Here is an 18060-nt window from a genome sequence, read left to right on the forward strand (position 1 = left end):
TAAGAATAAAAACTTTAATTCGTAATGTAATAGGAAAATTAGAAAGAGCGGTTTGTAAACTAGAAACAACAAACCTTTTGTGGATTAAATGCTTATTATTATTATGCAATATTAGATTAGGTGTCTTTCTAATGCGTTTGAAAAATTACTATTGTGCGAGATAAATGATGTGTGGAACAAGGATGAGAAACATTAATACATTGTGCGGTTCTCTCACTTTGTCTCCATGTTGGTACATTGAATGAAAACATGCACATGTGAGTACTCGGTGAATTGAATGTTGAAAGGACTGATATTTACCCACAGTGGTGTTTTCTATTAATCAGAGGGCATACATTGGGATGATAAAAAATGAGTGTAAATTTTATCTTTGGTACAAATATTTTGTAACATGTTTCAGAGGCAAAATAGTAGCAGGTGGTGATTTTTAGGGAAACAAGTCAACAAGCATTTGAAATGGCTACTATAGTGAGGAAAAAACGCTATTTAACAATAGAATTCATTTGAAATAAAAAAGAAATGACTTCGAGCGAGTTTCACAAGTCAAGGAACAAAAAATATCCTCCAAGACACTCTATACCTCTGCACACATTATGCTTATTAATTAGCCATCATTTACAATGTATCGGCATAAATATTAGTCCTTTCAACATTCAATTCACCAACTATGCACATGTGTAAGTAGCTTCATCTACACAATGAAAGATTCTTCTTCAAATTAAAACAAAGATAATCTTCCTTCGCACAATGAAACATTTCATTGTAAGTTTCGCACAATGAAACAACCTCCTACAATTATGGCTATATAGAATCCAACACAAGCTCTTTAAATTCTTATTTGCTTCCTCTGCACAATGGAAGCTTTTATTATAAGCCCTGCACAATGAAATTCTTCAAACTAAAACAATGACAAGCTTCTTCTGCATCATGAAAGATTTTATTATAAGCTCTGCATAAGGAAAATCTCCTTTTACAAATTTGTTAAAAAATCTAATATTTCCAGTCTTCGAATCTTAATATGTAATAACATCCTCTTACTATGAAATTCAACAATATTGAATGCATGCACACATACGAAACATTGCACCAAATTTTTTTATGTTCCTTGCTTTGCACACTCGTCTTCCCATAGTTGTTACTATTATCCGTGTCAAAATTGTTACACACGGCACACTTCATAATTAGAAATTGAACATACCAAAGCTAACCACCATCGCGTCCATTTACTTTGCACTTTGCTACTGCTTTAATATCATTGTTATATGTGTCATAAGAAACAAAAGATTACCATATAAAATAAATGCGAACTACCTGTGATCATGACAATCAACTAAGAGATTGTTAATAATAAAAGTGTATAGAAAACCGTCCAAGGTGAATCCGTTTAAAAACTGGGAGTATTGTAGAGCTTTTGTATTTCTGCACCACTGCTACCAACCATGAATAAGTAGTTTATTCCAATGAATTTATGTTCAATGCATTCATCTCCAACATGTACTAGCTATCGATAACAAGGAACATCACACTACATTTCTCTGAAATTGTCTCATGATCACCTTACACTCGGAATTTTGTACTTTTTTCATACGATAATCAAAGACACCATTCAAACATTATTGAATCCAAGAATTTGATTTTATGTGACCTCAGCTTCAGAGGTAACAATTTATGTCAGCCAACAGAAGCTTGGACAATACTCCCAACATTTAAATGCATTCTGCAAAGTGCAAACGTTATATGCTGTGCTATTCGAAAGTAATCAATTAGTAAAAGCTCCTATCGATATGAAAAAATAGTTTCTTTCCTTTCTCCACTAACGATTTCAAATGTTTGTTGAATCACTTCCCTAGAAGTCACCACCTGTTACTTTTTTTGTCCGACACAGGTCATAAAATCTCTCTATCAGAGATAAAAATGGCATCCAAATATTTTTATCAACCCAATGTTTATCCTCTTATTAATCGAAAACACCGATACCAGTAAATATCAGTCTTCCTCGGCATGTATTATGTTATTGCTTTGCCCAATGATACCAGATTGGTTCAATAACAATAATGTTCCTCACATGCACTAAAAATACACTTAATTGAATATTCAATAATTAGTATTTAAATCACAAATGTGAGGAGAAAGAATGGGCATGAAAAAGAAATTTGCCGTCGAGAAATGTATCTGCAAGACTGCAACATTGTGGATGAAAATTTCTGTTACACTATGAAATAAAGTTTATGTTCCTTACCCCACAAACCAGTTCTCCTGCACAACATGAACTGTTCACACTCATTAAAAAGATGCCTCCCACACATCCACATAGTATTCACAAATATTATGCAAAGAGAAAACATTACACATTCCACTATTCGACAAACGTAATCAATCAACCAGAGTTCCTATGGATATGAGCAAATGAGTTATTTGTATCACTGCAAATAGCGTTTTTCCTCACTATACTAGCAATTTTTGTGTCTCCCAATAACCTTCCCACTAATATTTGACATGCAAAAGGGATTTAAAGAGTGAAAAGTCGATGTTTTCATTGTTTTTTGTTTTTGGACAAATTAATTGTCCTCTAACAGATTTAACCATTTCTCCAAAGCATTAACATCTATTTCTCCCTCAAATAAGGGGACATAAAAGCTAAATTGTAGATTGAAGGGTGTCATACCTCCAATTTTTTTGTTAGTTGAAGGTGCCTTGACTGCTATTGGAAGTCGTCGAAGGACCTAAAAATAAATTTTCCATCATCTCATTCATCTATTGCACAAATGATTCCTTGAGCAACAACTTGGTAAGATCTCCCACGCCATCATCTCTCTTTTCCTCTGCCACGGGAGGGCGCTTAGGTTGGAGAGAGTGATTGTTCCCAAGTGAAACTCGTTTGAGACCCAGTTATTTGTATCTTGACCTCATCGGGGACATGCACCTAGAAATAACAAGGAGTAGATTGCTATGATGTCATTGATCCAGGTTGTACAAGGAATGAAATGAAATGTGTGTGTGTGTGTGAGAGAGAGAGAGAGAGAGAGCGTGTGTGTGAGAGAGAGTGAGAGACAATGTGCGTGTGTGTGTGAGAGAGTGAGAGAGAGAGTGCGTGTGTGTGTGAGAGAGAGTGAGAGAGAGAGAGTGCATGTGTGTGTGTGAGAGAGTGAGAGAGAGAGTGCGTGTGTGTGAGAGAGAGTGAGTGAGAGAGAGTGAGAGAGAGGGGAGGACAATAATATGGTGAAGGTCCAACTTCTATTAATAAGTGAAATAATAGAATCCATTAGAACATAAATTTGCTAGAATGGTGGTAGCTATCTTTGAAGAGAGAAAGATGGTGGCTACTCACATTTTTAAAATCTGTTGCAAGAGGCCAAAGGAATTTCTTTTAACATAGAGAAAGAACCTTAGAGGTCCAAAACCATAACCCTAGAAGATGAAGTGCCAAAAGGTTTATGGGACCTAAGGTGGTTAGTTGGTACGTTAACTTCCTTGGGAGCAACTTTTGCATACAATATCTGTTTGGGGCACGCAATAGCTCATTAGAAAAAGCTATATGATGAGTACAACTTTTGAATGGGGCTATGGTATGTCATGGCAACCATTGGCCCCTTGAATTGCCAAAAAACCGTCATTTAGGGCCTCAAAATGGCTCCGTGAGGTTGGGGCCTAAAAAACCATAGAAAAATTAGCAAGAAGATAAAGAGGAGGGTGGACGCCTATATCATTTTGACAATTATTTCTTGATATTTGGTTGTAGAGATACAAGGGCTATAAACCTTGGGTAACATTTTTGGCTATATTGCTTAGTTAGATGAGATTTGAAATGTTATTGTGAGAAGCATAAAAACATTTGCTTGAACATGTACGTCAAGGAAGAATTTAGCTAGCCAATACCACAATATAACACTTTATTTCACAACATTGGGTGCATACAAATTGGTAAGACCCATCATCTCGCTATCAATTAAGGGGCGTCGAGAAAATTCCACTAGATGGATCAATTTTTCACCAATATGTAACTTCACAACTTAAGCAAGGAAAGAGTGCTTGAATCCCCCCACTCTTGATGTGCTTAGAATGAAACACAGTAACATTAGGCCAAATGTAGTTCAAGGTCATGATATATGTGAAAATAGTCATTATAAAGTCCCTGTAAACACATGATGACCAACTTTGAAACTAATGAGAGAACCAAACTGTGATCTTCTTGATGAATATTGTAAAAGCTCTTGCATTCAACATGCATATTTCACCGAGAACCATTAACATAAAAATCCATCTCCTCACCATGCTCACCACTTGAGGCCAAGTAAGAATTCAAAGCTACAAGGTTTATTTTTTTATAGAGCATGCATCATACACCTATCAAGAGTATTATTCTTAGGTCGTCATTGGTAATCTTTATTGTTAACAATGGCTTGCTTGATCAACATTGAAAGAGGATGAGATACCGTTCCTGTGGAAGGAAGCAACTTGAGAAGAGCCAATGAGTTCCTTTCCCATGGTTGTGTTAATAAAATCTAGAGACATTGACCCAATATTTGTCAAGCTCTTAGTGGAAGCCTTAGGAGCCAAATTACCTTTATTGCATTTTTCCATTGTTTGAATCCACTCCCCACCTTCAACAGAGGGAAAATCCTTTTGATTTTGAGGGTTTAGATTAACAACACAAAGGGTATTCAAGAGTCTACCTTGGACAACATAAGGTGATCTCTATTCCAATGGTCTAAGCTCTAGCAAGAGATTTAGGAAGTTGGTGTACCTAATAAGATGATGAATGAATTTAGGGCCAACCTCAATGTATACTCATTCATTTGGGACTTAGGATGGATTAACCTTGATGCAAACACATTTTGATGGTGAATGTTTAAAGAAATGATGGACCCATATCAAATTAACTACCCAAGGGGAGTCATAATGTGCTCAATAAAATCCTAGTGTTGTATTGGGAGGCCTAAGAATTCAACCTAGATACAACAATGAAGCTACACAAATCCATCAGAGGAAAATTTCTTAGACCATTCCAATAATACACCTAGGGTATTATGGCAAATCCAAGGACCATGCATGACCACCCATATAACATGCTTTTCCTCATTACAGGCACAATGGAAAAATCCCTTTGTCAAGGTTTTGGTGGCCATTCACATTCAACTGTTAAGCTACCACGCCTTTTCAACCTAGGGCTTAATAACACATTATGGGGTGAAGTATTTGTATAAAGTAACTAAATAAGGTTCAATGCTTCAGATTTTCATAAGCAATAACATATATATTCTTAGTAATTTCAACTAAAATTTCATTAATAGGAATGTCGATACTTTGACGATGACCTTTAGGGAAACTTAACAGAAACTTGGATAACACCATTATTGCCGCTAAGATATGCTTCAACAAAAAAGTCCTTAGAGAGTGATAACAAAGAGTAGATTGACCATTTGGTCCCCACTAGCCTTATGATCATTAGATTAGGACCCATTGAGAAGAACACCCTAATAACACTCTCAAACTTGATATTATCATCAATGCAATGACTAAAAAATGCAGCTCAAATACTATCTTAAAACCTCATTAAGTAACCCCTCTCATAAGCTGAACCTGGGTACAAAATGTGGGCATTTCAAATTATAATCTGATTTTTCTTCAATGGAAAGATGACATCAACCATAAGAAGCTCCCCTTCAAATTCAATCATGCTTGGCTCTCTAAGGAGCATTTTCAAATGGTGGTTAGAACATGTTGGAAGAACACTTCATATATACATCACGAGTCTCATATGGAGAAGTTGTGTTACAAGTTTAAAAGGTTGAAAGGAGTGGTTAAAAGGCGGGAAGGAGAAAAAAATAGAGGAATACTTTGGAATTACAAGATATAGACAACAAAATGGAAATCCTCTTAGATCCCAAGCACCCAAACTTTCTTTCAAAGAGATCTAAGAAAGAAATGTTGGATTTAGTAAACAAGAAAAAGCATATTCTTAGACTTCAAGAGGATGAATTGCATTTGAAAAGCAAAGTGATACGGGTAGAAGCAGGGGACAATAACAGTAAATTTTTTCATCAATTTTCGTCTAAAAGGAGAAAGGATACTACTATCTGGGAGTTGTAGGATGATGATGGAAATAAGCTACATACTTGGGATTAGTTACAATATGGAGCTATTAAATATTTTGGTTGCCTATACAAAGTACACAATGACATTGAGGTTGATACACAATTGAGGGTGATCAATTCATATCCTACATTTTTCTCTCTGGAGGACTTAGATTATATTGATAAGCCTATTAATAATTTAGAAGTGGAATGTGTCTTGACGATTTTTTTTTTTTTTCTGAAAGATAAGAACCTAGGTCTTGATGGTTGGACCATGGATATCTTCTTACATTTCTTTGATAGCATGGGGGAGGATCTTGTTGAACTGGTGGAGGAATCAAGGCAACTTAGGATGGTCTTGGGTTCTCTTAACTCTATGTTTATTTCTCTCATCCCAAAGTCCACCAAGCCTATCTCTTTCAAGGATTTTAGGCCCATTTCTTTGTGTAATTTGGTTTACAAATTAATCTCTAAGATTATTGCTTTAAGACTCAGAGACAAGTTATTTGATGCCATCTCGCTATTTGGGTTTCTCAAAGGGAGGCAAATACATGATGCCATTGCGATAGCTCAAGAGTGTCAACACTCAGCGAAATCAAAACATCTGAGTACACTAATTCTCAAGTTGGACCTTGTTAAAGCCTATGACTGTATTGACTGGGGATTTATCCATATGGATTTAATTAAGATTGGGCTCTCATATGGTGTTGTGCAACAAATAATGGCATGTGTCACTATAGTTCAATTTGCAGTTCTCATCAATGGTGTTCCATCTCTATTTTTTAAGGCATCTAGAGGATTGCACCACGGTTGCTCATTATCTCCATTTCTTTTTATCATTATTATTGAAAGTTTAAGTCACCTTATTCTGGAGGGAACTTGGAATGGATAGGTCACTCGTATTTAGGTCTCTAGGAATATATTTGTCACCTGTTTGCTCTTCGTCAATGGTGCACTTCTGTTTGGGATGGGTGCCTTAATGGAATGGAGGCAATACTTTAAGATCATTGACAATTTTTTCAGAGCAACAGGTATGGTGCTAAGCAATGGCAAATCCATCTTCATAGAATATGAGGTGGACCCAAAGATTCTTTAGGAAATTGTGGAACTTTTTTCTATTAGGGTGATACATCTAACACAAGGTTTTTCTTACTTGGGTTTTTTCTTTAAACAAAATAAATATTTGGTTAAGGATTGGTAGTGGTTGATCGATAAGTTTGAACGAAAGCTATTGAATTGGACAAATAAGTGGTTGTCAATAAGGGGTAGGCTCACCCTTGTAAAGGTTGTTCTACAAAATATGGCAGTGTATTGGATAGTAAGGGTACCTAAACCTATTCTTCAAAAAAATAATTCTATTATAACTGAATTTCTATCTGTTGGTGCTACAGGACAACATAGAATCCACTTGGTTAAACTGGAGAATATATCGAAGCCCAAAAAAGATGGAGGTTGGGGGCTAAAAAACCTTCTTTGGTTTGATGGGATTTGGCGACAAAAACTCTTTGGAGAGCCTTGTTTGAAGATGGTTTATGGAAGGACATCTGCAAAGACAAATATATAACATATATAAAGGTGGAAGATTGGGTTATAGCACATATTCGGGGCACCTGAGATGCTTCTTTGATTTGGTGCAGTTTACTATCAGTTAAGCGATGGTTGGCTTGAAATGTGCTTTGGAAAATTGGTGATGGATCAATGGTGAGGATTGGAGAGGGATTTGTAGGATCCTCTACAATCTTACATTTGCCTTAATAGTTCCTCAATTATCTACACAATAAAAGAATTTACTACATTAACTAAATAAAGAAATGGGAGACAAATTACAATGTAGGTACTGTCTAGATGTCTGCTAGTGACTTGAGACTTTTTGGAGATATGGCAGCTCTATGGGATAGATACATTATGGATCTGCAACAAGCTAGAGTCAGTCTAAACCAAGATGAAGATACTCTACTTTGGAATGGATGCACGAAGGAGGGTAGGATCATTGTTAAAGATGCATATAGACATATTGCTATGACATTGGCTAGTTCTATATTTGTCTGGTGGCATGAGAAACTTTGGAAGTGGAAGCTTTCGTTGAAATTAAAGGTATTTGGGTGGCTATGTTTGAGAAACAAAATACTTACATGGGATAACCTCTGTAAAAAAGGCTTTAGTGGCCTGGGTAGATGTGCATTATGCAAGAGGAAGGAGGAGAACATATCACATCTTTTTCTACAGTGCCCATTTGCTTTGGCTATCTGGCAAGCTATTCTAAAGGACTTAAATTTTTTTCCTCTTGGAATGGGGAGAATTTGGAGATTTGTTTGAAAGATTGGATGTTTACCAATCTGGAGTATGCAACACTCCCTATTTACATTGCCTGGGGGATTTGGAGAACAAGGAACTGCTTAATATTTGAGGACAAAGAACTGGTCATCAAGAGAACCAGTGCTAAGATAAAAGTTTTTTTTGGAGTTGGGTCCCAAAACATGTCCTCGTAAGCTCAAATTTTATATACTCCTATTTCGATGGGTCACTTTCCCTCAACATACTTCGATGGGGCTGCTAGCTCTAATATCTGTGGCTGTGGTGGAGTGATATATTTGGAGCAACAACATTTTTTTAATCTTTTCTGGGGGTGTGGTTCAGGATCCAATATGAAAGCTAATCTATTTGTCTTGTGGGGAGTCTTATCATATGCTAAATTCTTAGGTTTGGACTCTTTACAGGTCTTTGGGGATTCCAAAGTAGTGGTGGAATGGATAAATGAGAGTTTTTCTCTAGACATAACCACTCTTGGTCATTGGAAATAGAGGGTTAGACAACTCTACAAATCCTTCAGGTCCATCAACATTTCACATATCTATAGGGAATTGAATGGGTGTGCTGATGCCCTTTCAAAAAAGGCTCGATGACTCAAATGGGCATAATCTTTGTGGAAGAATTTCGAGCTGGATGTTTAGTTGATTCAAGACAGTTTCCTATTAACTAAGGCTTTTCACAGATGCTGATTTTTCTTTATGTAATGGTTGCCTCAATATTTCTTATTGATAATAAGAACTTTTATGATAATGTTTGGATTATTTTAACCAGATAAAGATATCATGATACAATTTGGTATTTTGATAATTTTAAACAATTAAAACACTTTATTATATTAATATAAAACCATCCATAAAAAAAAAATATCCTTCAAATTTGTTATCTTAACCCAAAACATATTTTTTTGGGCCAAAATCACTTAACCATAATCCCATACAATAATTTAGCACCTCCACCTGAAGCACTTGCTTTTTCTCAAAACCAACTATATTTCGTACGCTTTGTTTTCAAAACTAATCACATGTTTAACAAATTTTCTATTGGACCATATCAAAATTTTCAAATAAGTGATAGACTTTAGGCTTTGATTTTATTATAATCGACAAAAAAAATAGAGATTATAAAATAAAAAAAACGACGCTTGCACTCCTACGATGCAAGAAGCAAGGTTGTAACATCCTACCATAAATTTTTTGAGAGTTAAGCACATATATCGATAGATAAATTGCCCTATGTCGTGTCTGCGAGATCTTGGTTGTGGCGGATAGTTATTCTCGCTGTTCGTTCATTCAGTTAATGGATGGAAGTTTATTTCATCACGTTTGGATGTTTATTTCAGTTGTCTTCACCACCAGCAGATTTCCTTCGCCGTTGGTAGAATTGAGAGGTGGAGGCCACTGGGTTTCTGGTAGAATTGAGAGGTGGAGGCTTGCTATTAGGGTAGTCAGAGCACCGGTGAGTTATTGTTTTTGAGTTATAATTTTTTTTTTTTTTTCTTTTTAGCTGCCGTGCACTTTTGTGTTTTCGAATAGTATTTCTGGTGTTCTGTATGTATTATGAAGCATCAGTGAGTATGTGGTTTTGTCGGTATCCTCAAGCATTTTAGTCTGATGATGATGTCAATCAAAATTTGATGTTTTGGTGCCTGAATTTCAAATATATTTATATTAGATACTAAAAATGGAAGGGGAAACTGGTTCGTCATCTCAACAACAAGCGAGCGCCAGTGCTAGTACTCCTCCAATAGCAGGTGTATCAGCTTCTGCAGCATCTGTCCCTTCAATGGTGACACCATCTACAGGGGGAGCGGCAGGGGCAACTACTGCAATGGGAAATTTGGTCTCTGCACAACAAAATCCTCAGCAGCAGCAGAGCGGAGTGGGCAGCAGCAGAGAATCCAGTGCTGTTCCCGCTTCTATTGGTGTGCAACAGCAACAACCCAATGCAGCGTCCTCTTCAGCGGGGCATCAGATGCACCCAAACATGGTGCAATCATCTCCGGGCCAACCCAATTTTCAAGCAGGCCAACCGAGGCCTGGCGTGATAGCAAACAGGGGCAGGCAGCAGCAGGTTTCTCCTTATTCACATTTCGCATCTCTGTCACCCTCGACTGCAATGCACCAGCAGCAGAGAGGCGGTGTCCCAATGCAAGGAGGCATGGGGCCCCAGCAGAGGCCTTCGGCACTTGGAGCCCCATATGTGCATAACATGCAACAACATCCAAGGGCAAGCATGATTGGACAACCTCAAGGCACCCCCCATTCCTCCATTGTACCTTCTGGACAAACAGACCCACTTTCAAATATACAACCTCCATACACATCTCACCAGGTAATTGCCAATCAAGCCTAATGCATCTTTAATGCTTTTATCCAATGTTACAAGAAACAGAAAGGCCATGGCAGGCTAAGAACAAAACACTTTGTATAAGAAAACGCATCCTGTCTATCTCAATCAGTGAAAGTGTATATAGACTGCGATGATAAAAACTTTAAGCATCTAGGGTGGATCTTTCCAAGCCATGTCAAAAATGTGGGTGCCTAATAAACAACGGATTTATGTTTGAGCTCTGATCTTATCTTTGAGCCTTTAGGTTGTCTTTCCGTGCACATACACATTTGTGTTGAGCCTTGAGCCTATCTTTCCTGTGCACATACTCAGCCGTGTTTTCCTGAGCAAGATATTTTTCTTTTGCTAACTCATTTCCCATGACAAAAAAAAATTCTTTGATGTGTCAGATATTTTATGGCTTTGCAAATCGAGTACATACATTTATCTTTTCTCTCACCACCATTGAAAAAACGCTCTAGATGCCTGTTCTTTATTTGTTAACCTCAGCCCTTTACTGTTGACTCTGCTGATGTTTAACCCCTAAGTTGCCGCCTCAATTGTATTGTCATGCTAATAGTGTTCACATGCATTTTTGATATAGGAAATGCATCTTGATTAACACATTCAAATTATTTGCAATTCTGATTTATTTATCACCATAATCCATTCCAATTTTGATTGAATCTCTAAGCCGACTGCGCAGATGTTCATGGACATGCACACTCTTTTGCTCGAAGATGCTGCAAAATCTGTGTCATGAATGCTTAGAATTTTCATATGACCTACAAAATTTCAGTATTTAATTAGTAATCTACAAGGTTTATTTTAAGAAAGTTCTGCCTCAGAGTTCTTTTCCAGTTGTGATTTCTGCTTATATTTGGTTTGATGGCCTAACAAGCTGATTTAAACAGTCACGGCAGAAACAAGGATCCATTCAGGGTACTCCATTTCAACATTCAGCATCTTCAGGGCAGACATTGCCAGGCATGCAAACAATTGGTACAGTTGGCACTCCTCCCCTTGGCTCTCAGATCAGACCCACTGGAGTTTTTGGCCATGGTCAGCAAAGGCCTGGTCAAGCACAATTGAGGTCACAGTCTCCATCACAACACCAGTCTCTAACCTCTCAGGTAATTTTATTGGTTCAGTTATAGTATTTTCCCTTTTACTGTTCCCCTCCTTGTTTTCACTGAGGTTTCACATCACGCTTTCATTGGTTCATATTGGTTTTCTTAACTTAAAATTGTTAGACACACGCAACTCAAAGTTAGATGAAACTAGGAAATGTCAAAGGTTTCCAATAGTGATAGATCTAAAAATCACTATTTTCAAAATTTTGGAAATTTATACTGCCTGTTTTATTAAATTTCTGATTCCCAAGTTGGTATGAAACTAGGAAATGTCAAAGGTTTCCAATAGTGATAGATTTAAAAATCCCTATTTTCAAAAATTTTAGAAATTTATACTGCCCGTTTTATCAAATTTGTGATTCCCAAGTTGGTTTGGCTGGCCGCTTTATTTGCTAAAATTAGGAGCAGGGATAATATAAGAAGGGACAGAAAATTTTGTACAATATTAATCTAATATTGTCTCTATGAGATTATTGTGATGCCCTTCTTTGTTAAAAAGAGGTGCAGGGATAAGATAAGAAAGCATAGACAATTTTGGATGATATTAGTCTATTTGTTTGAGCTGGAGGGGGTTGCAAACCATTTGTGGAGAGAATCATACACAACAGAATTTGATTGCTATCTAAGAGATCTTGGAGAGTCCAAAGAACACGGGATAAGATCATGTTTACTAGATTCTGTTTCAGAGTAGATTTGTACAAGGAGCCGTTGCTATCCACTGCTTGAAATTAGGAGATAAAAGGAAAATCATGGGGCATGCAGTTCACCCAGGTTTGCTGGGCAAATATTGGTTATAAGAGAGAGATTCCAAATTGAAGGTGCTGTCAGAAGTTGACACTGCTTAGTTCAATCGTCTCTCAGTTGTGAAACCCTCTCAGTTGTGAAACCCCCTGTACGCAGAAAAGTCAAAATATCTGCTGTTTAAGTTGAGATTGTGTCTGTTAAAAGTAGTTATTGCCATTTAACAACTTCCACAAGCGGCCACTTGGAATCCTTGTTGCTGCTCAGAGAAGAGAACATTTTGACGGCAAGTTAACATTAAACCACTGTTCAAATACTGAGAAATTCTAAGTTTGGAGTTCAGTGCTACTGTTCAGCAAGAAAAAGAGGCCTCCTTCCAGAAGAGTTGGTCTTTGATTGCTGGAAAAGATTCATGTTGAATTGAAGAACTTGCTGCCATTGCTGGTTTTGGTTAGATGGCAAAGCAGGTGTTTTTCATTTCCCAACCGAAGCTCAGTTCCCCCAGAGATATATTTCCTCTGTCATGGGGCATCTTGCTTTGGCAAGTGGGCAATTTCATGCAGTTGGGGTGAGTTGTAAATCCTTAGGGAATTTGGCAGAGTACGTGCCCCCTCACCCTTGCAAACAGAGGCCATTTTTGCAGTTGGGGTGAGTTGCAAGTCTTGGAGGAATTTGGCAGATTAGGTGCCACCCATCTACTGCTTAATTGGACATATGTTGTCAAAAAAGTAGGAACATACTATAAACATATTATTAATTTGATTGGAGATTTTCTTCCCGAGTTATTGTTATTGTTTAAAAAGGAGTTCAAAAGGGTAATTATATTTTTAAATTGCCGTTGTTTTTGATAGCTAGAAAGTCATTCTATTAACTGGATATTAGAATACACATGTACAATAAATATCAATTTGAATGGCATTAAGGTTTTCTATATCATTTTAAGCTAGGAAATTTATCAAAATGGGTGATTCCTGAAGAAACAATTCTTGTTTTGGTAAAGTACTCTATATTCACATAAATATACTTACATGTAGAAAAAAACAGAAAGCAAAAGAGTATCTATAATGGCTTTTACATTCTTTTCCTTAAAGCTACAAGACCAGAAATAAAATCTGAATAGGCACTAAGTTCTAATATTTGGTGTCCTTAGTAAAAAAAAACCCTTTTGCCAAAAGCTGTATATGTGCCTCCTCTCTCCACATATGACAAAAGGCAAAGAGCTGACCTTGTTGTCAAACATATTTGCACCAAAGTTTACAAAGAACAAACAGAGTTGCAATTTTCAAACAGTGCAAATACCACCGAGGGAAGAGCAGACTAAGGACCTGGAGTCACCAAACAAAACTGCATGCCTATGCAAACTCTCTTGAAGAATAGCTGCCTGCTTCGACTGTACATGATCATTTATGACTGGAGGGAAGAACCGCAAAGACCAATAGAGAGGCCACTTTTAGGTAGCTGAGACTTGGTAAGAAGGCATCGATAAATCACCAACCATGCAAATATCTGGATCTTATAAGGCACCTGCACTATCCACACACTGTTTAACCTTCGATTCCATTGGCCCTTCGCATCAGAGGACACCCACCTCACATTAAGTACAAGACTATGTTCATGATGCTAATGCAAAATGGAGTACAACCTACGTGACTTGTACTCAAAACCAGTGGTGTGAACATCTCGATAACATCCCGATTTTATCTCGAAATCATCTTTTTTTGGCCAAGGCGATGTTTGCTGATTTTTAAAGATATTTTTATGCTATCTTAATTTTGTCAATGTTTGCCGATTTTTCCTGATATTTTCCCGATTTTTATAATTTTTTGGTTTTCTGAACCCTTGCCAATTTTATCCCGATGCCGATGTTCGCAACATTGCTTAAAACAAGGGGTGCTTGAAACTCCACTTCCAGTCATGCCAAATGGGTTTGGGAATATCGATATTAATCTTGAATAGACCCTCCTATGGGATGAGGCCAACCATCTTTGTGACAGTGGCTCTATCAACTAAAGAAAGGATATACTTACAAGCTAAGGATTGCCAATCCTGCCAAGGCTGTGCATTGGCTTCCCACAAATCATTGAAGAAACATCCTTGAACCACTGATTTCTTAGCTTGGCCCTATAGGCATAGCTTCATGGTATGGATGACCTCAACAAATTTGTTGAATTGAATGGCCAGCGAGAACATATTCAATCTACTATGGAATTGAAGGATAATAATCTGATTCTGTCCTTGGATGTTCTTGTCTCCATAAATAAAGCCCACATATGGGGTAGTGCCTCCATGTTGATTTTCCATCATCACCCCTCCTAGAAGCTAAGGGTTATCAACACCCTTGCCGTGTAGGCCCTAAAAATCTTGTATAATGAGCACTTAGATTGAGATCTTCAAGAGTAGTGTCTATAAAGAATGGCATTTCAAAGTGTCCTTGAACAAAAGCAAAGTTCATAGAGCTCATGAGATAGGTGGCGAAGTTGAAGCAAAGCATAAAATTTTGATCCCTTATGCCGAAAGCACCTTAGAAAAGATAGCCAAAGTCCTAAGAAGAATTTAGATTAGGACTATTTTGACACCTTTGAAAACTGTCTAGAATCTCCCAAGTTGCTTAAAGATCTCATGTACCGACAACTACTAAAGGGGGTCTATCATAGATTCATATCCCTTGTTTATGTGGGCTTACTTATATTGGGAAATTGGGAGTTCAGTTCAAGTCAAAGTTAAGAAGCATAACGATGCTATTATTAATGATCGTGTTAAGTCTTCAACCATAGTGGAGCATTCAAAGCAAACAAATTGTTGAGAAGTGTAGCTTGGGAGGTACTCCCACAACCCTTGGGGTACTGGGTTTTTGCGGAGTTGGTCCCACAACCCTTGGGGTACTGGGTTTTTGCGGAGTTGACCCACGAAAAAGTAGTTTTTGTCCTTGTATGAGGTCCTTGTTGAAACTTGAGATCACAAGAGAGAAAGAGAACGATTGAATGCAATCACCAACAAACCCTAAATCAACATGAACCATAAGCACATAATAAATTTAAAAGAAGATTAACCCATGAATAAGAGGAACACAAGATATGGTGCTTGTAGGCCAAAGAATCATGCTTATAGGCTAAAGATTCAATCACTATGAATCATTATGATGTGATGATACAAAGTAGATCTTGAGTTGTTTATTTAAATTTTATACACAATTCAAGGGATTTGTCCGTTCAAGAGGGGGTTATGGTCCACATAACAATGACACATGCCCCAAGAAAGTGTGTAGGCTGGCCTAGTCAAATATATAAAAAATACGACAAAGAGGGCATTTATCCATGAATGATCACATGTGAAGATCACCATCATCATTCCAACACCCTATTTAATCTTAGCAAGGGGATATGAAGAACAATGATAAAGTATAGGAGTCGGCATACACAGCTCAATGGAGGTACAATAGTCACTAAAAAATAAAGTGAGTATGAGATGATCCAACTAAAATACACGTGTGGATGGGTATATAAAAACTCAACCATTATTACAGAATTTCTCAACTCCTGCGGAGATGTTGCCACTGAATTGCTCATCATCCAGGGGCACATGATTGATCTAGCCATCCAATAAGGAAGTCTTCAAAAGAGGGATATGTAGAAGACAGTCAAGGGAGTGAGCATACGCAGCTTAGCATAAAGTCAGCTATAGTTGGGAGAAGAGAATGTGGGTCTGTGATGAGCCAATTCAATACAAAAGTGGACCCATTATGCTGAAAGAATGCCACCACCAAACTACTCCGTCTCTGGAGGAAACTGTTGAATTCATTCCTCCATAGTTCAAAATCATGCAGTGACTCCATCAAGCTGTCTCATCACCCATATAAAGGTATTATTTCTGAGTTCTTCTAATTATTGAACACCAGAACCAATGCAACTCTCTGAATTCGTGAATTCCCAGACTCACTGAATTCTTGAACTGCCAATGCAGTGTAATTCCTGTATTCCTGAATCATTTGGACGATAATCCATGTTGACTTAAACCATATCCTATTTGTTTCTGTCTTGGAGGTTCAACAGCTTAGAATAAGAATTTACAATCAATTTTTGTCACTGTCATTCATGAACTCCTTTATTTAGGATATTTTCTCTCTCCACAAGTGATTTATAAACAACAAAATAGGCGAACTAGTTATTTTATAAATGTGACCAAATACATATTGTTTTGAAGGCCAAAATAAAAAACTTCATGTAGGCCGTGATGTGCATGTATTTCCTGTCTGAAAATAATTTCAGGAAGTAGAAACTCTACATATTTTCCGCCTTTCTTTCAAGACTAAAATCTTTGTTTGTGGATCTTTTTTAACTTAAAGAATCAGAAAGTTCAAAAGAAATAATTTGTCTATTCAATTTCTTCTACTCAATTCCTGATTGTTTGTGCCTTTGTCAGAGATTCTATTCATTAGTGTCTAGGGCAAAATATCGAAAATATCACTACGACTATCAGTTTGAAATTGAATATTCATACATCTTCACCCTATTTACTGCACATTGTCTCACGACTTATTGTGTCTGCAGGATGCATGCCTCTATGCTATTATCTTCCTTCAATCCTTGGACTCGATTTGTAATTTGTTTTTCTTGTTATGTGAGTCAATGCATTTTCACTCTTTCATATTGATTTAGTTTGCTTCCAAAATTTCTATTTCTCATCCACTGCTGCAGAAATATGGTCTTAGAAACTTTGTTATGTTGTATAATTATTTTGATGTCGGTTCATGTTGAGATAGCGTAGTCCCATCTCTTTCTATTCCATACTTACCACTTTCCATCTTACATTACGAGCTCCATATTCCACCTCCCTTCTTTGGGCTCAACTGATCATTGGTCCTTTGGGATTGGCACCATACATCTTCATACTTGGGCAGGGCCTAGAACTTGGCCCTAGGAGATTGATGTAGACAAAAGAACAAGGAAAAGCATATGATGACCACAAGTAAAAATAAAAGAAGACCAAAATGCAAAAGATGGTCGGGACATACTCATTAGCACGTGGGCAAATGCCTAGTATGAGCTTAATCTCACTCATTATGGCCATCACCCGGTTCTCAAGCACATGTTCCTTCTTCATATTATGAGAAGGAACCCTTGCATATCCCAATCCTTGGTAGGCAATGAGCTGCCCCACCCTTAAGGGGGTAATCACTACTATAATTCATACTAAGCAAGCTCTAACCATTTGAGCTATGAGCAATAATACAAAGAAAAATCAAGAAAAAGTAAAAATGCCACAAGAGGGGTGGAAAAACAAAGGCGGAGTTGGTAACTCATGCCTCCACGATTGCTCCCTCCCCACATGTATATGTTTAGGATGAGGAGCCCATCGCAGTTGATCCCTTTGACCACGGCACTTTGCCATGAAGTTTTCTCCCCTTCGTTCCATCATTATTCACATGACACCATATCAATTGAAGGGTGGACCAAGGACATGTCATTTCCTCTTAA

General features: G+C 37.4%; 1 protein-coding gene across 7 annotated transcripts in view; it reads left to right on the forward strand.

The window, feature by feature from the left end:
- The first annotated feature begins 9538 nt into the window (after nucleotides 1-9538).
- The window catches only part of LOC149218221 (transcription initiation factor TFIID subunit 12b-like), a 156530-nt gene continuing 148008 nt past the window's right edge, over nucleotides 9539-18060 (forward strand). For 6 of the 7 annotated variants that reach the window (XR_016249139.1, XR_016249141.1, XR_016249140.1 and 3 more), the window contains exons 1-3: nucleotides 9540-9839; nucleotides 10056-10715; nucleotides 11627-11845. Coding sequence is in view for 1 of the 7 variants with exons in the window: in XM_089383851.1 (XP_089239977.1) it covers nucleotides 9681-9839; nucleotides 10056-10715; nucleotides 11627-11845 (1038 nt within the window). In the remaining 6 variants the exon portion in view is untranslated. Of the gene's footprint in view, nucleotides 9840-10055; nucleotides 10716-11626; nucleotides 11846-18060 lie in introns of all 7 variants that reach the window. The other variant, XR_016249142.1, reaches the window with a different exon arrangement.

Source organism: Pinus tabuliformis, chromosome Q (assembly GCF_031772625.1).
Source record: "Pinus tabuliformis cultivar Carrire ecotype Pingquan chromosome Q, CPIR1, whole genome shotgun sequence".
Taxonomy (NCBI): domain Eukaryota; kingdom Viridiplantae; phylum Streptophyta; class Pinopsida; order Pinales; family Pinaceae; genus Pinus; species Pinus tabuliformis.